The 19,118-nt window shown below is 50.7% G+C and overlaps 1 protein-coding gene across 2 annotated transcripts in view; it reads left to right on the forward strand.

Moving 5' to 3' along the window:
- The first annotated feature begins 14,760 nt into the window (after positions 1–14,760).
- Positions 14,761–19,118, forward strand: part of MLLT1 (MLLT1 super elongation complex subunit) — a 77,847-nt gene continuing 73,489 nt past the window's right edge. The window contains exon 1 of one of the 2 annotated variants that reach the window (XM_081092486.1): positions 14,761–14,862. In XM_081092486.1, coding sequence (XP_080948612.1) covers positions 14,766–14,862 — 97 coding nt within the window. In that variant the 5' untranslated portion in view covers positions 14,761–14,765. The remainder of the gene's footprint in view (positions 14,863–19,118) is intronic. The other variant, XM_081092487.1, reaches the window with a different exon arrangement.

Consider the following 19,118-nt stretch of genomic DNA (forward strand, 5'->3'; position numbering starts at 1 on the left):
ACTATATGTCTTATGCCAGTCCCTGGGGACATAAGACAACAAAGACATACAAAGTCCCTGCTCTAATGAGGAGACACATCCTATCTAATAAAAGAGAAACGGTAATTAGCGTACGACCGCTACCCTTTCCATTGGCTAATTAGGGCAATATGCAAATTAACTGCCAGCCAAGATGGCGGCCGGCAGCCAGGCAGCTTGAAACTAACATGAGGCTTGCTTGCTTCAGTGACGGAGGAAACCAATGTTCCCCGCCTGCCTTGCCGGCCTCTGAACTTGCAGTTTGAAACATAGTTACAAATATAGAAGCTAAACAAACCCCCAGAAACCTGCTTTCAGCGAGCCGAGCTGGGATCTCAGAGCTGGAGTTGATACAGTGTTTTGATTATAGAACCCAAACAAACCAGATACCTGCTTTCAGCAGCAGAGGCCTCAGCGCTGGAGTCAGAGCCAAAGCTGGCCCAGAATAAAAGAAAAAAAAGAAAAAAAGGAGCAGTTGGGAGCTTCAGTCACCCGCCAGCCTGAAAACAGCTCTCAGCCCCTCACCCAGACTGGCCAGGCACCCCAGTGCGGACCCCCACCCTGATCCAGGACACCCTTCAGGGCAAACCAGCCGGCCCCCACCAGTGCACCAGGCCTCTATCCTATATAGTAAAAGGGTAATATGCCTCCCAGCACCAGGATCAGTGGAGCCGCGAGGCCTCCTGGCACCGGGATCAGCATGACAGGGGGCAGCGCCCAAACCCCCTGATCGCACTGCGGCTCTGTGTGTGACAGGGGGCAGGGCCACAACCACCCTATCCGCCCTGCTCTGTTCGTGACGGGAAGGCGCCCCAACCCCCTGATCAGCCCTGCTCTGTGCCTGAGAGGGGGCGGGGAGCTCCCCAACTCCCTGATCGCCCTGCGGCTCTGTGTGTGACAGGGTGCGGTGCCCCAACCCCCTGATCGGCCCTGCTCTGTGTGTGACAGGGTGCGGCGCCCCAACCCCCACCCCCCCACGGGCCCTGCTCTGTGTGTGACGGGGGCGGCGCCCTAGCCCCCTGATCGGCCCTGCTCTGTGCCTGATAGGGGGGAGCTCCCCAATCCCCTGATCGCCCTGCGGCTCTGTGTGTTACAGGGGGCAGGGCCACAACCTCCCTATCCGCCCTGCTCTGTTCGTGACAGGGGAAGGCGCCCCAACCCCCTGATCAGCCCTGCTCTGTGCCTGATAGGGGGGAGCTCCCCAACCCCCTGATCGCCCTACGACTCTGTGTGTGATAGCGTGCGGCACCCCAACCCCCCCCTCCCCCAACGGGCCCTGCTCTGTGTGTGACAGGGTAGAGACATAATCTCCCCATCGGCCCTGCCCTGAGTGTGAGAGTGGCGGCACCCCAACCCCCTGATCGGCCCTGCTCTGTGGTGATAGAGGGCGGCGCCCCAACCCCCTGATCCGCCCTGCTCTGTGTGACAGGGGACGGTGCCCCAACCCCCCAATCGGCCCTACCCTGAGCGTGACTGAGGGTGGCATCGCAACCTCCCGATCCGCCCTGCTCTGTGCATGACAGGGGAAGGCCCTGGGTGAACTTCGAAGGCAGAACCTAAGGTGGGGGCTGAGGAGGTGTTTAAGGGCAACAGCTGTTTGGTGTAAGGTGTAAGAAAGTGGTTCAATTTTTTAATGACTGGTTTGACAGTATAGTGCATATGGCTGGCTATCAGTCCAGATATAGAGATTATGTATTTTTGTCTGCATCTCCTCCTATCTGCATCTCCTCCTGCTGAAAAAGGTTCCCCCCCCATTTAAGCAATCCTATCCTATATAATCTATCTATACTAATAAAAGGGTAATATGCTAATTAGACCAGGTTGACTGGCCATCTTCCGGACATCCAACTTCCTTCTGGACAAAGCCAGGGTGGTGGGGCCAAGACAGAGGCAGTTAGGGGCGATCAGAACAGCAGGGGAGAGCAGTTGGGGGCAAGATCAGGCCAGCAGGGGGTTAGGGGCAATCAGGCCAGCAGGCAAGGGCAGTTGGAGGCGAGATCAGGCCAGAAGGAGAGGGCAGTTAGGGACAATCAGGCAAGCAGGTGAGCAGTTAGGAGCCAGTGGTCCCAGATTGCGAGAGGGATGTCTGACTGCTGGTTTAGGCCTGATCCCTGTGGAATTGGGCCTAAACAGGCAGTCAGACATCCCCCAAGGGGTCCCTGATTGGAGATGGTGTAGGCTGGGCTGAGGGACCCCTCCCCGCATGAATTTTGTGCACTGGGCCACTAGTACTATTTATAATAATAAAAGTGTAATATGTTAATTAGACTGGACATCCTTCTGGACATCCTTCTTTCCGGACAAAGCTGCAGTGGGCAGGGGCCACGGCAGAGGCCCTCGGCAGTGGCAGCAGCAGGTGGGGACCAGGGCCAAAGCCCTTGCACAAATTTTGTGCATTGGGCCTCTAGTTTTGCTATAAAAAGGAGTGAAATGCTGACACAAACTACAACATGAATAAACCATGAAATATGATGCTCAGTGAGAGAAGCCAGACACAAAAGATCACCTATGGTATGATTCCATTCATATGTCCAGAAATAGACAAATTCATAGAGACAAAAAGCAGATTAGTGGTAGTTAGGCTGAGAGGAGGGAGTGGGGAGTGACTGCTAAAAGGTACAGGATTTCCTTTTGGGGTGAAGAATATGTTTTAGAATTAGATACAGGTGGAGGCTGCACAACATTGTGAATGTTCTAAATGCCGCTGAATTGTATATTTTGATATGGTTAATGGTTAGGTTTATGTTATGATTTTTACCTCAATTAAGATTTAATAAAGCTCCCAGAGCCATTCTGTACTGGTCTTAGATCATGGCCCCCCAACCCCCTCCCCCCCCCCCCAAAAAAAAAATCCTGGTAGCCAGAGGGATGTAGTCCTTTGATTGGCTAGTGCTTGACTGGCCACATGCTTTCTTGTGATAAGAGGAGGGGAATTTGGGGGGCATGAGAGGGTAAGAGCCTCATTCCTCCTTCCTGTTTGAAAGGGGGATGTGGGGGCTAAAGCCCTCCCTCAAGCCTTCTTGACTTGGCATTCTCCTAGGAGGGCTGCAATTTAAAAATTCAGCCTGGCTGGTGTGGCCCAGACGTTGAGTGTCGATCTATGAACCAGGAGATCGCAGTTCAATTCCTGGTCAGGGCACATGCCTGGGTTGCAGACTTGATCCCCAGTTGGGGGCATGCAGAAGGCAGCAAATCAATGATTCTCGGTCATCTTTGATGTTCCTCTCTCTCTTCCTCTCCTTTCCTATCTGACATCAATAAATTTTTTTTTTAAATATTCCTACAAAGATGCCTTATAGGCTCATATTGGTCCTGGGAAGAGCCCCCAGATCAGGGATTGTTGCCAGGAAAAAGGGAGAATGATACTAAGAGAGAGAAAAATTGCAATGTTTAGTGTACTGTCCTTTTCTGGGGGAAATACCTTGTTGCACATAGTTTGGATTGGCTCCAAAACCATTCATAGCTCTCCATGGCCTATGGGCTGAGGGCCCAAAGCCCCACTGTGACAGTTTAGGTGTTCTGAGTTGAAGTTAATCTGAGGTAGGTCTCCAACCAGCCACTGGGCTCTGCTTGGTCATATTCAATATTGCTATGAGTGGCTGTGTGTACATTTGTGGCTGGCAGGAAACTGTGCTGAGTACATTTGTGGCTGGCAAGAATCTGAGAGGTACAGGGAGCATGCTGCATTTAAAAAGAAAAAAAATCTCCGTGGGCTGAACCATCTACACAAGGTGAAAGGGGAGTAAATGCCAAGTCCTCTCTCTGGCTGCTAATAAACCTGACCGCTAGGGGGCGATAGAGACACAACATAGTAGTAGGTCTGAGGTCGGAAGCTGGACTCCCTGCGTTCAAAATGTTACTTTTTAGCTGTGGGACTTGGGTCCACTTATAGCTCCCTCTATGTATCAATTTCAGCATTTGTAACATCGAGATAACATGTATCAATCATGCATTCTACCATATGCTCCAATTACTATTTGCTTTATGTTTTTCTTTGCTTACACTGATGTAGATAGGAAACATTGTGTCACTTTTAAGAAGTCATTTGTTACACATCAAAAATAACCATAAACTAGATACAGTAACAACAAGAAGTGTTATTAAGTGGAGTTCAGTGATTTTTAACCCAGTCTGCAAGTTAGTATCCCCGTCTGAACTTTTAAAAAGGTGACTCTTTGTAACAATTGTAGCTTAAAGGTTCTTCATTGCAAGCTTCCTTAAGAGACAAATTGCTACCTGTCTCATTTTTGTCTCTTTACCTGGAGCAGTGGTTTTGAAAGTTAAGTGTCAGAATCATCTGCAGAACTTGTTAAACCAAACCTCTGGGTGTTGCCACACACGCAGAGTTTCTGATTCCATAAATATAGGGAGACCAGAATTGGCGTTTCTAACAAAGTTCCCAGGTGATGCTGAGCATGCTGGTTCAAGGACCACATAGACCCACTGATCAATTTACATCCGGTTATAGGATGTTAAACCATTAAAGTTGTATCAACACTAAAGTAGCTAGTGCTTTTTTTCTCAGCATGATCTTCATTTCACTCACCCCCAGGACACCCTGCCTTAGTTTAAAAGGTATAGTGTTATTATGATAGTAATCTGATATTCAGAGTTTTTGTCTGGACTTCATGACAATCCAACGTTATTGATTTTTCCCCCATGTTCTTCAGCGCAAAGTACCAGCCATACCACCTAATGAATACTTTGACATTTAAATGAGAAGTGGAAGGAAAAACTCCCACAAATGTACAAACAGAACCCCAAATCGATTTTTAATTATAAAAAGGAATTTAAATAACCGCACAAGGCTCCCCAAATCGCAGGCAGAAGTCCTAATACTAGTAATGTCCGAGAGGCAAGTGGCTTACAATATCGTGAAAAAGATGGAGGGACGTGTCTATATCCAATCTAAATATAATTTACAAGTAGCTGTGACATTATAGGATCATAGATAAGTTCAAAATTGTTTTTGGAGGGTTAAATTGAGACCCTCTTGATCATTTTAATGCAGCACGATTTCCAATTTGCATCATCCAAATTAGCATCAACTAGTATCACTCCATACTATGATTGTCCCCATTTTTTTTTTATTGACCCCATTTTACAGATGTGCAAACTGAGACTTAGGGGCAGAAACCATTTGTCTACGCTTGCCACAGTGCAGATCAAAGATAGGAAAATTAATGGGTTTCAGAGTTCATTCCATCACGTAGTAGCGGCACGCGACCAGGAAACAAAAATGTCCCTGGGGCTCCCTCCCCAGAGCTGGAAACCGACACCACATCTCCAGCCTGGGGAGATTCTGGCCCGGGAGGTTCCCGGCACCAGGCAGCGCCCCCCTTCGGGCCACAGTGCGCAGGCGCGGCGCGCCCGTCCCGCCCCCGCCCCCCTCCACGTGCGGCGCACACCTCGCGTTCTCTCCAGCGGACTCGCCTCGCGCCTCCCTCCCCGCCTCCTCCCGCTTCTCCGGTCCTGGCCTCCCATTGGCTGAGGACTTCGTCCCTCCGAGAGCCGCCCGGCCGGCCCGCGCCAGGCCGGAAGACCCGCCCCGCGAGCGGCCTTCCGTGCTGTTGATTGGTCCAGGCGGCCGTCAGTTGGAGCGGCGGGCCCCGAGTCGGCGGCGGGGGCCCGGGGTCGGTGCGCGACCCGTACTGGCGGCGGTTTCCGGTTCCGCGGGGCTGGCGGGCGGGCGGGCGGTCGGGAGCGGCGGCGGCGGCGGCGCCTGACAGACAATGAGGGCGGCGGGGAGGCGTTGAGCGGCGGCAGCGGAGGCGGCGAGCGACGCGGGGCCCGGGGGCGGGGCTGGGCGGCAGCCATGGACAATCAGGTGAGGAGCGGCCGCGCCGTCCGCCCGGCCCCCTTCCTCCCTCCCTCCGTTGGGCTGCCCGGCCCTCCTGGGTCCCGGTCTCCCCGCCCCCTCCCGGCGCCCGCCCGCCCCGCTTTGTGCGCGCCTGCCGCTCCCCGAGCCTTTATGTGGGGCAGGGGCGCCCCTCCCCCATCCGCGACCCGGGCCTGGCTGCAGCGCCTGGGACCCTCCCGGGGATCCGGGCAGGCCTCGCCCAGAGCCCCCGGGACGCCCGTTGGGGCCCCTGTGCGGCCAAGAACCCTCTGGGGCGCCCCTCGGGGACGCAGCCCAGAGTCCCCACAAGCGCCCTGGGGACCGCTCAGGTTCCTCGGATCCAGCCTGTACCCCCTTTCTCCTTTGGGCTGGCCTGAGGCTCCTTTCCCTTCTGGGCCCTTGGCCCGAGTCCCCTCAAGCTCCTCGAGTCCCCAACCTGCTGCCCGTTCTCTCCCTTAAACTGTGGCCTGGGTTTGAGTCCCCCCAGAACCCTGGGACCTTGGTGTGCAGCCGGCTCCTTCCTCGAACCCTCAGCCTTCATACCGCTCATCGTCTTCCAGGCCTGAGCCCTCTCTCCCCTCTGATCCTGCTCCTGCCTCAGCCCGAGTGTCCATCGGTCCTCAAAGCCTGGCCAGGACCTGGGTCTTTGCCCACAAGGACCCAGGCCTGCGTTGAATGACCCCCCTTTGGGCCTGAGGTTGCTTCTTCAGGTGCCTTTGCCTTATCTGCTGTCTCGGTCCCTCTGGTTTCAGGCCCTGCTCACTCCCCGAGTCCCCAGTGCCTTAGGGGCTGTCTCTCACCTTCAGACCCTCTTCTCTTAGACCCGCCCCGCCCCTCAGGCACCGAACGCCTCTCCCGCTGCTTGGGCCCTCCATGATCCTGGAACCCTGGTTTACCCTTCCCACCCTGTCCCCCAGCCCAGATCTCTCTCATCAGTGTGGTTCCTCCAGCCTCCCTTAACAGACCTGCAGTCTCCCCGGAACCCCTGGGCCTCTCTCTTTACTTTCAGTCTTGCGCTGTGTTCCACCATTCCCCAGCCTGATGCTGTGACTCCGCCAGTGCCCTCCCAGCACACCTCACCCCCCCCCCCCCCTTCCCCAGGAGCCTTGCTCCAAGCCCCGGGTGGTTCCCTAACTTCTGTAAACTCTCCCCATGGCCCCCCTCCCTTCCTTCTGGAAACAGCCAGTCCTGTCAGTTCTGGTGAACCTGAGGCCTTTTTGGATCATTTATTTCTTCATCCTCCACTGCTGTCCCTGGCTTCCAGGGCCCTGAGGCCAGGAAAGGCGTAGTGGGGCTGTGGGGGTGGCAGCTGAAATCTCTGCCATTATCGAGGGCAGGTTGAGGCGTCCCCGGCTGCTGGCGCCACTGAGGCGGCTCAATCTGGTAAGGCGCTGTGTCTCTGAGGTTTCTGGGGTGTAGGGCAGGAGACCTCTCCCCTGCCCATCCTGGCCGCCCGTGGCGGCACAGGACGGTTGAGGCTTGTGTTTGTGGCACCCTCTCACTGTGATTTCCCTTGTGGTTTTGGTGTTACTACCTTTCTTTTCAGAGGGAAGGAAGAGTTTATCACAGTTGAATAGTGGAGTTCTACAGTGTAGTGTGAATTCAGTCCCCTTGAAGGTACAGAGCTTGTTGCCTTCAGTTCATATGGAGTTATACACAAAACGAAGTATACCTTCAGTGTCCACTTTCAACAAAGCCCACCTCCGGAAAGGGCTTGTTGGGCACTGCATGGGTGTAGAATGTCACTCTTGCCTCTTGCCTGACATGCTGGTTCCCCGGGAAGATGTCTTAGGCCCAAGAGTGTCCATTCCCCCTGGACGGTTGTCATGTATGTGAGTGGAATGGTGAGACCGAGTGGACTGTTGAACACACTCGAGAGAGTGAGATTCGTGTTGCCCAGCACTGGCCACCAGCACCTGTGGCTTGTTAAACAAACCAGAATGAAAAAAATCAGTGCTTCAGTCACATTTTCAGTGCCCAGTGAGTCTACCGCTGACCTGTCAGCCCCCTCACTGGGCAGCATGGAGAGATGGCCGAAAGGTCCGTTGGACCGTGCTGGTCTAGATCCTTGCAGAAGTATTTGCAAGTGAAACTGATCCTAAAGGAAAGGATGTGTCACCCGTAGACTGATTCTCCATCCTGGTGTGTTTTCATGCAAATTTGGGAGCCTACCCACGTCGGCAAGTTGGCTTGCCGGTCAGTGTCCCAGAGCGACTTCTGGTGTATGGTAAAGGCTTTGATCCCGCAGCCTCAGCCTTGCCTTTTTCTCTCAGGATGCCCCAGACCTGTAAGTGCCTCTGCCTGATGAGGGACAACAGGATTTTTCCTGAAGGGCCGCCAGCTTTGGGAGTCTTTCTTCTCTTTACTTTCCTGTTGTGTTCTCTAGAAGTTCCAACCCAGCTAAGAAAGGCAATGCTGCATTTTGCTCTGAGCACCCAACTTCTCAGCATCAAAATCTTTCCCCATGGGTAGGCAAAGTCTTTATGGTTCCAAGCCTGTACTTAACACGTCCGATGTCTGTGGGATTTGGTTTTTGTGTGTTTTTTAGGGGGGAAGAGGCGCGCAGATCTTTGCTCATTAGGTGTGTGATTTATCTCCAAGGATGGTAGGGAAGGAACAGGCGTAGTTAAAGGCCAAGCAGATGCTGGGAGGATGGGGAAGGGCTGCCTGGGGAACTAGAGCTGGTGTCAGGGTCTGGGGATTCTGTTCTCCAGAGGACCACGGTGTCCTTTCTTCACAGAAGCACTGGGCATGGCACCGAGGGTGGATGGCCAACCCATTGAAGCACAGTTGAATTAATGCTGATTCTTCAAAAGGTTCTCTCTTGAGTTTGACATTGGGAACAATTGCTTGTGACCATACTCTGTTGTTCCGGAAGGGGAGGTTTGTTTCTAACGGTGATGGCCCATTTTACAGATGTGTAAATGCAGGCTCAGGGAGGCCCCCAAAGGAGTCAGGCCTTAGTGGCATTCTTAGGTAGGTCTCCTTTACCGAGACCTTGCAGAGAAATGCTTGGAATTGTTCAGAGCACTGACATGAGTGACTGGATTTTCTCCCATCCAGGTCTGAAACTACCGGTTGGAAAGTCAGCATGCCAAGTTTCTGTCCTGAAGTTAACTATGTTGTAAAGTACTTGAGGGCGGGGACCCGAGCCCTATTTCCCTTTATGTCCGTGAAACACAATTTTGAATAAGCTTTGCTAACTGTTCGTTAAATAAAAGTAACTAGTTATCAGCTCCTTGTAACCAGGCCCACCTACCCTGGCCACAGTTGCCTTTAGTATTGAGTTTGTAGTGTTTAAAAAAAATTCCCCGAACTGCTCCCTAGAGAACTTTGGCGACACCCTGCCGTCTACATGTCTGCAGGCATCTCCTGCATATGTAATACATACCCTGTCCCAGCCTTCCTGGAGGGCTGGTGAGCGTCTGTCTTCCCAGGAACCTGAAATCTAAGGATTGTAGGCTTATTTGCATATCCACATGGTCTGCACACTTAGAGTTTCCAGAGAGCATTGATTGAGCTCCCTCTCGTCCCTTTATCATTAACCTCACCCCCCTGGTGAAAGGGACAAGGCTGGACAGAGTCAAAAGAGGGGTGCAGGTGCTGGCTGCTGTCCCCCTGGGTACCAGCAGTTAGAAGACTAGTGTCTCATGCAGCTTGGTTCGTTCCCCCTCTGGGCAGGCTGCCCTCCTCTGGAGAGGGCCATCCTTCATTTTCTGTCTTTTCCACATTCATTTGTGGCTGCTTCTGAGCGCCCCCCCCCGGGCTGGAGGGAGTTCTGCGAAGAGCATTTTATTTGGTCTGTGTCACTGCCGCTTCACGTGACCAGGACTTTTTCCCATTGTAAGTGTGGACCATATTGCCAGCGATCTGCTGGGTCCAGGTAGACCTGGCAAAACCAGTCCTGACTGCTGAGGGGAAATGCTCTTGGGTGCTTTATCTTTCTGGGAGGGGAGGGGATTGTCACATCTGTGGGAGTTAGACGTTGTAGCCAAACTCCAGGCTTAATTATGCCACTCAGTAAAGTGAATTCCCAGAGGAAAGGGCATCTGTTGAGAATTCCCACCAGAAATCAGGGAAAATCTTACAGATAAATTTGTTGCTAAAGAACTGCCTTCTGGGGCTCAGGCTGAGGGCAGGGTTCACAAGGTACAGAAAGGATCCGACAAAGAAAGGTCGTTGAAGGAGTGGAGCTGTTGGGACCAGGTTGGCTCTTTCTCTTTGCCAGGTGGAGGTCATTCAAGTCCCCCCTGGGGGGTGGGGGGCTCTATGCTCCAGTGAAATTCCTGGAGAGCCAGGATCTGTTTGCCTGGCTTGTAGGACTTAGGAGTTTGGCCTTGTTTTCCAAGTGCCCTCTGCCAGTTGGCCTGGAGAGACGGCAGTGCCCGCTGAGGCCCTCTGCCCATGGTGAACTGTCCCCAGACGGCCCTTGGAGCCCGTGTGCTGCGCCATCTTCATCCACAGGTCTTTGGGATGAAATATTCCCCTTTGTTCCAGGTTTTTGTTGGGGGAGTGGGTGGCAAAGTGGTCCCCAAGATGCTGGGACATGGCAGTAACTGAAGCTAGGTTAGAACTCCAGAGCCCTACAGAGCCACGTCCAGCCACCCACTCTGGAGGTCCCATAAAGGGCCTCCATGCAGCTGAACAGTGAGGTTCTTCATTCCCAGGCGGGTTTCCCTAACCAACAGTTAACCCCTTTAGCCAGCTACCCTTCCTAGAGAAATAGCTAATTTGCTTCAATTATTTGGATCTAATGGACAGGGAAGGAGTCCAGGAAGAGTAAGGAAGGGAGGAGCAGAATCCTTGGAAGTGAAATTGGCTTAGCCATACTAATAAATTATTATGACTTGACAAGTCAGAGTAGTTGGCCAGGGCTCAGCTTCTTGCTTGCCTCCAGTTCAGTGTTGCTTGAATGTCTTACTGAATCAGTGAGTCATATGTATAATAGCCCACAATCTGTGTTATTCCACCATCTTTATTTTTTAGAAGATTCCAGCATTCAGGGAAGTGATCCTCTCCTGAGTGCATCACTGTATTGCAGTTACTGGTACCTTGAACCTGGGAGTGTGGAGGCTGAGTTTATGCCAGCCTCTAGGGCACAGATGCCGCTGCCCAACAAGCTTTGGGCATGGCCTGCCAGCTACAGAGATGACCTACCGCTGCTTCGGAACCTTCCTGTTTGTTTACTTTGGCCTGTGGAGTGTATTTTTGGTGCTTCCATTTTCCCCTTTCTGATGGAACTGTGGCCTCTATTCTTTCACAATAACTGCTTTGCTGATCGTGTGCCCTGGGTAGGAACCCTGCATAATCAGAAATGCTGGGAAGGCACTGGATTGGTGAATAACAGAATCTGAGGAGGTATCTCATTACGCAGGAGTTAACTCCAAAGAACAAAAAGTTGTTTGCCAGTAAATTATTGTTATGATTGTGTGTATTTAGTTTTCCACCAGTAACCCTCCCAACAGTCCAGGGATTGTCTCCCGATTTCTCAGTGTGGAAGCAGGTGGGAGAGAAAGGCAGAGTTTCTTACACACATGGACATGTAGATGGTGATTACAGCCTTTCGGGATAATGTAAATATTGCTTGGGTTTGTTTATGTTTAATGTTGTCCATGTACGGCACTGTGCAGACAGATGCTTATGGTTGATTTGAGCATTACATGTTTATCCAGATGTGTGGCCCCTTCTCTCTAGCTTTAGGTGAGGTATTTCCACTTGAATAGGCCCAATACTCCCTCCCACCATCCCAGGAGCATCCCAGCTACCTGGGTCTCAGAGTTATTTGAGCTTCCTTTGCTCTCCTCTCTCCTCCTCTGTCCACCGTGAGGTCTTGTGAGTTCTCCCATTTCAGGCTCGACTTACCCTCGTTTTTTAGCCACACCCTCTGGTTGCCTTCATGTGGACTTGTTTCTTTACTGCCTTCAGCCCCGACTGCACAGATTGCCCAGGCCCTCCTTGCTTGTTTCCCAAGGAGCCCCTCAGGGACTGTTCTGTGTCAGGGGAACTCCTGCCCTGTTTTTACAGCTGCTCATGAGTTACCCAGAGCTTCTGTTAGGTCTTCTGTATATCGGGACCATCCTTTAATTCTTAACACAGTTCTTATTGGCTCTTCCTCTTGGAAAGCACCACTTAGAACTCATTGATCTAGGAAGGCCTTCTAGTTTGATTCATTAAGTATAGTTGATGCCTCATGTACCGTGATTCCAAGATAGAGGTTAGAAGGACGGTTGAGATGTAGTCCTGGGGAGGCAGCAGTGAACAGCCCAGGAGTAGCAGCAGGACCAAGCGGGCACACAGCAGTCGGAAAGCGCTCTGGAGAAAGTAGCCCTTAAGCTGGGGTTTAAGGGGTGAGTGGAATTCGATCAGCAGGGAAATGAGTGGGACACAGGCTGCAGACTTCAAGGAGCAGAGACAGACAGGAGTAGACATTCTGCATGTGTTCTGGGATGCTAGCATCCTACTAAACTGGATCGGAAGTGGTGTGCATTTTCTGTGTTGCCCCAGTTCCAAGCCTTTCGGGCACACCACAGACTTAGTACCAGCTTCTCTGTGTGTTTGCATGTGTGGGTCTTGGTGGCGCTGGGGTGTGTGACTTATACATGGACTGCACAGTACACTCTGACCTCAGAAGGGTTAAAAAGTGAAAAATAATGAGCATCTCAGACTTGAAGAAACACAGGTGGGAGACTGCCAGTGTGCTGAGGCATTTGGACTTCATTCTGAGGGTGCGGTGAGCCGTGGAAAGTTGTGAAACAGTGAGAGATAGGATCTGTCTGTCTGCCCTGCTTTCATCGCAGAGACTGAGCAGTGAGAAGAAAGTGAAGAGGGAGGGAGGACTGAACGGGTTGCTGAATTGCTGAGAAGAGGCAGGTACAGAGGAACTGTGGCCAAAGGGACACGTCATCAGTGGGTTGGGTGGAAAAGAGGGTAGATAGTGAACAGGGGGAGATTTCTGGTCAAGGGAGAGCAGGGAAGCCCATCACAGGGGAGCTTTGTTTGGGGAGTGTGGCATCCACACACCCACGACTTGCTCCTGATTATCTCAGCACTTAGGAGCAAGTGTGCACTTGGCCTCTGCTTCTTTGTATCGTTCCTGCATTTGATACTAGGTGTCGAGCTGTATCTATGGGAGGTTTGGGGAGGCTCTTACTGAGGAGATGGCTGTTTACAGTTGGTTCCCTGGCAGTGTTTTGACTCCCACCCTCCCCCAAGATGTTGCCAGTGCTTCGAGGTTTTGTGGCTTTGTATCCAGTGGAGTGGAACCAGCATGAGCTGCCTTATGTTTCAGGGCAGAGTGACAGACGTGAGCATAATGAATGGAGCCTGACTACTGGGGCTGCAGGTCCACCTGGGACCTGTCCCCAGATGGCTTCAACCTCACCCCTCCATTCTCACCATTCTGCTCTTAAAACTGAGCCACCAACCCTAGCTGGTTTGGCGCAGTGGTTAGAGTGTTGGCCTGCTTAGTCGGTGAGGATTCGATTCTGGTCAAGGGCATGTACCTCGGTTGCAGGCTGTATCACTAGGCTCCGGTTGGGGTGAGTGTGGGAGGCAACCAATCGATGTGTCTCTGTCACATTTATGTTTCTCTCTGTCTCCCCCTCCCTTCCACTCTCTGAAAATCAATGGAAAAAGAATATCCTCGGGTGAGGATTAACAAAAAAACGGAGCCACCATTTGTGTGGATGACTCGGGTGACTCTGCTGGTCTCTGTTCTCCAGGAGGCATTCTGTAGGACAAGGGAGAATGAAAATGCATTAATTAAGGAGTGTGGGAGGCTTGACCAGGGAGGCAAGCTGGCAGAGTGGCTACAGGAACAGGCCCTTGGGGACGCACACCTGGATTTGAGTCTGGGCCCTGTTCCCTACCAACTGGGCCCCCTTGTGTGTGCTACTTAGCAGCGTACTCTTGGAGCTTTGGGTTTCTCATCTGTAAAAGGAGGTAATTGCACTTCTTTTTTTTTTAATATACTTTTATTGATTTTTTTTTTTTTAAAGAGAGGAAGGGAGAGGGATAGAGAGTCAGAAACATTGATGAGAGAGAAACATTGGTCAGCTGCCTCCTACACAACCCCCACTGGGGATATGCCTGCAACCAAGGTACATGCCCTTGACTGGAATCGAACCTGGGACCCTTGAGTCTGCAGGCCAACACTCTATTCACTGAGCCAAACTGGTCAGGGCCTTTTTTTTTTTAATCCTCTCTTGAGGATATTTTTTCCATTGATTTTTAGAGAGAGTGAAAGGGAGGGGCAGGGGGAGAGAGAGAAACATCAATGTGAGACACATTGATTGGTTCCTGAGGTACATCACCTTGACCGGGAGTCAAACCCGAGACCCTCGGTCTATAGGCTGGCGCTCTAACCATTTAGCAAACTGGCCAGGGCATATCATACTTCTTGTATCAGTATATTCTGGGAGACCTTAGGGATGGCAACTCTGTACAAGGAGCCATCCCCGAGGAGCCAATGTTAGAGCGAGGAAACAAACCTTTAGTAAGATGCTTTTTGATAGTGAAAAATGCTAAAACATGATGTGACAGAGTGATGGGGATGGTGGTGGGTGGTTTCATATTAGGTGGGCAGTCCAGTCGAGACCTCAGTGACAGAAAGGAGCCTGTCATGGGGAGGATTAGGGGTGGAGCACATAAGGCAGAGGGAACTGCAGGTGAGGGGGAGGGTGGAGAGGAGCCGTAGCCATGGCTTGGGCTTGCTGAGGGGAGGAGATGTGTAAAACAGGCACACAGTACCTGGTCCTCATGGGCAGTTGGCAGTCTCCTGCTCTGGGCTTGTGCTGACCCCATGCCCGCCTCTTTCTCCCACCAGTGCACTGTCCAGGTCAAGTTAGAGCTGGGACACCGGGCCCAGCTGCGCAAGAAGCCCACCACGGAGGGGTTCACACACGATTGGATGGTGTTCGTCCGCGGCCCCGAGCAATGTGACATCCAGCACTTCGTGGAGAAGGTGGTCTTTTGGCTGCATGACAGCTTCCCCAAGCCCAAGCGTGGTGAGTGGCCCCTGGCTCCCCCTCCCCGCCCAGCCAGGCAGCCCCACAGGATCTAGTGCCTACAACACTAACCAATTTGCGTCACTCCTTGCAAGGCTGGTGTTCACCTTCTCTCCAGGGGCAGTGGGCTCACACTCTGAGGTTCTAGCTTGCACCCCTCGGCATGCCAGTGCGAAGTTTACCGGCCAGCACTTGGTCCTTCTTTGACCCTGTAAAGGTCCCCCTCCCTCCCTTCTGCTCCTTTGCTATGGAGTTCATAGTAGGGAAAACCCAAAGGAACTGATGACTGTGTCTCATGTCATTATTTAGACTCAGGCTCTGAGAAGTCTCCAGAGAAAACATAGTCAGTGGCCAGTGGGTGGGAATGGGTGGTTTACACCCACTTGGTGAGTAATCAGGAATTGCTTATTGGGCCTACATTTGATGAGAGATGCCATTTTAAGAACTCATGATACTTGTGAGGGGGGACAAAGCATGAAAGGTGCTCATTTCACCACTGTCTTGTTTCTTACGTCTTCCTTTCCTGTGTCATAAGTCTCTGTGTCACCTCTCAGACTGTTGTTTGATGAGCACAAGCACCTCATTCGCGTCTTCCACGAAGATTCGGATTTCCTGTGACCTGGCAGTCTGACAGGGCAGAGAGGAGGGGATCAGAGAACACTTCCTGGGGAATTTGACGGGGATCTTAGGAACATAGTTGGTAGCCATCTTATGAGCTCTGTGGGGCCATGTTTGCTCTTCTCATCACTGAGTCCCCGTTGTGAAGCCTGGCATGTCACAGGGGCCCAGTAAATATTTCTTGAATGGATGTGTCGATGAAGGCATGAAGGGAGCCACTGCTGCACTGCTGACCCCTCTCCTTGCAGGACAGGGTTTAGGTGCCCAGGCCTGAGCCGGAAGCCAGCTTGGACAGACCTGGGTCTGGGCCTGGGTCAGCAAGTAGCTGACTTACGTTACAGAAGCAGAAACTTCTGGTTAAGAAGGGAAGGCAACCTGAGATTCCTACTGGCATGGTAGTTATTTCTTCTGGTTTCTTCCGTCAGCGTTCAGTTGTTTCTTTCCTTCATTTCTCTTTTCCCGAATCTTTTCTCTCCTTTCTCTCTGAGCTGCTTGTAGGAGAGCAGACATGTTACTGACAGCAGATACCTGTAAAGCACCTATTAATAATAATAATAATAATAATAATACATGGCACTATCAAGCACTTCCTGCAGGGTCGTTTGTTTGTTTTATATTTTTATTGATTTCAGAGAGAAAGGGAGAGGGAGAGAGAGATAGAAACATCAATGATGAGAGAGAATCATTGATTGGCTGCCTCCTACATGCCCCCTATTGGGGATCAACCCGCAATCCAGGCATGTGCCCTTGTCTGGAATTGAACCCGGGACCCTTCAGTCCACAGGCCAACGCTCTGCCCACTGAGCCAAACCAGCTAGGGTTCCTGCAGGGCCTTGATTCATTCTCCCCATAGCTCTCCTTTACAGATGGGGAAACAGCCTCCAGTGGGCCAGGTAAGCTGCCTGTACTTAAAGCAGTGGTTCACACACTGGCCTGGGGGCCTGCGTGGTAGTGCGCCTGTTTGTTTTGGCACCCGGCCATGCCCATTTATTTGGGAGTCCTCTAGGGCCGCTGTTGAGCTTTAACAGCAGAGTAGAAACTGGCTGCCTTTTTCCTGTGAGTTGGGCCCGCCTTGTTTCCCTAGCAGCTTCCACTCCAGCTCTTTCACCATCTCCCTCGCTTGTCCTGTTCCTTTTCTCCCAGTGGACTCAGGATGATTATATCCATTCACCTTTAAACTAGTTCATTTTTGCCCCTACAGGGTCAGTAACCAAGCAGCTACTAGAAGTAATATTAATAGTGGTCTGCATTTGTCAAGCACTCACTGGTCTGTGTGCTGTGCTCATGACAGCCCTGCAACATGGCACGTCCCAGAATTCCTGCCAGGTAGATGTGGAAACTGAGGTTCAGAGAGGCCCCGTATCCCACTTATGGTCATGTGGAAGCAGCATAGTCTCTGAGTTCCAAGCTCCAAGAAAATGGGTGATGAGTGAGTGTCAGTTAGTGGGTAGAACTTAAATTAGTAGTTGAATGGTGTTTGCCAAGTCTACTCACACTGTGTGAAATAGTAAATGTCTGGTTGGCTATTTATTGTGTTGAACAAAACTTGATTGGATTATACTCTGCCAGTTGTCAATGAAAAATGGAACAGGTTAAAGCAGGGGTCCTCAAACTTTTTAAACGGGGGAGCCAGTTCACTGTCCCTCAGACCGTTGGAGGGCCGGACTATAGTTTAAAAAAAACTATGAACAAATTCCTGTGCACACTGCACATATCTTATTTTGAAGTGAAAAAACAAAACGGGAACAAATACAATATTTGTATTTGCATGTGGCCCGCAGGCCGTAGTTTGAGGACCCCTGGTTTAAAGAGTCAATGAGGCCCTAGATGGTTTGTCTCAGAGGATAGAGGATTGGCCTGCGTACTAAAGGGTCCCAGGTTCGATCCGGTCAAGGGCATGTACCTTGTTGCAGGCTCCCCCTGGTCAGCGCCCTGATCAGGGCGCATGCAGGAGGCAACCAATCGATGTGTTTCTCTCACATCGATATTTCTCTCTGTCTTTCCCTCTCTCTTCCACTCTTTCTAAAAATCAGTGGAAAAATATCCTTGGGTGAAGATGAAAAAGAGTGAATGAGTTTCTTACAGGACTCTTGGCTCTGAAATTATACATTATGTACTTTAAAAAAATATCTTTCAATCAGATAAATACACATAAGAGGAACGTGCCTGGTGGGACGTTTCCATTTCTTGGGCCACCACTGTTCACGTTGCCCAGGGCCAGTCTTTCTAGTTTTGTCTTGACTGTGTTCTTCCTGAATACTTTAAGTTAGTGGAAGTGAATTGGCTTCTTAATTCTTGATTTTCAAATTTAAAAAATATTAATTTACCAGCATGAAAAGCTAGACTTTATACTAAACTCCCAACTCCTTTTATTCATTATCTGCTCTAAATGTTTTATGGTTAAGTGATTCATTTTGTGGTGATTGTCCTTGTGACTTTAAATAATGAGCATACCTGCTTATCTTTTGGATTCTCCACAAAGGCTCCCTGTCACCCATTTTAAACAAGTCCTCTGGCTGCCAGGTCTAACTCACAGTTTCTTTGTTCAAAACACCTAAATAGCCACATGCTCCTGTCCTTTTTTTCTATTTTATTTTTCTCTTTAGTACCATTTTAACATATTTATATTACTTACCTTGTTCATCTGAGTTGTGTCCTGCCTCAGTTTGCTGCTATCTCCTTGGTGCTGAAAGGATTAGGTAGGCGCTGCCAGCTTCTGTCAGTTTTTGACTTTCTGCTGAGGAAGAGAAGGACATGAGCACCCCTGTCTTTCTTTGAATCTTAGCACCCCTCCTTGAAGTTGCTAAAGTTGTTGAACTCAAACCGAGACTTTCACCGGGTTCAGAAATTGACTAAAAGCTGGAAATCAGTAAGCAGTATTGACTTTATTGACTTTGTTCACTGTTGGGCTAGTCAGGATGCCAGGTTTTCATTCATTCTGTCTGAACTCTGGGTCACTCACAGAAGAACACTCAAGGTAATGTCAAGGCAGATGGGTTCTTTCTTTATCATTCTTGGTTAAAATTCAGTCCTGGGTCTTTTGCTTCATGTTTGGGCCCTAACTTTTTGAATACCCCTTTGCTTCTCCCTTTTCTCCCATTGCATTGTGTCTTCATCATACCTCCACTTTTTCTATCCTCAATCATTTCATTTAGTCAATGGATTTTTCCCGCCCTGAATATTTCATTCTGGTTCTCTCTGTCTTCCTTCCTCTAATAAGGGCTGGCTCCTCTCAAAGCCACCTCTCTAGTCACCCCGCTGGGATGTTCCTTTACTGTTCTCCTGAGCGAATTTATTTGTTACCTTACGTTTTGTTTTGTTTTTCTGGAGTAATTTCACAAGTAATATCCCAAGAGATTGATTACTTAGGACAGTGGTCAGCAAACTGCGGCTTGCGAGCCACATGCGGCTCTTTGGCCCCTTGAGTGTGGCTCTTCCACAGAATACCGACTTCTGCGCATGGGCCACGAAGTTTCAATCGCACTGTACATGCGCACCCATGTGGTATTTTGTGGAAGAGCCACACTCAAGGGGCCACAGAGCTGCATGTGGTTCGCCAGCTGCAGTTTGCTGACCACTGACTTAGGACATTTCCCAAGAAAGGTAAGTGGGAAGTGAACTTTTTGACTCCTAGTATG

The sequence above is a fragment of the Myotis nattereri genome, assembly GCF_964212035.1.
Source record: "Myotis nattereri genome assembly, chromosome: 5".
NCBI lineage: Eukaryota > Metazoa > Chordata > Mammalia > Chiroptera > Vespertilionidae > Myotis > Myotis nattereri.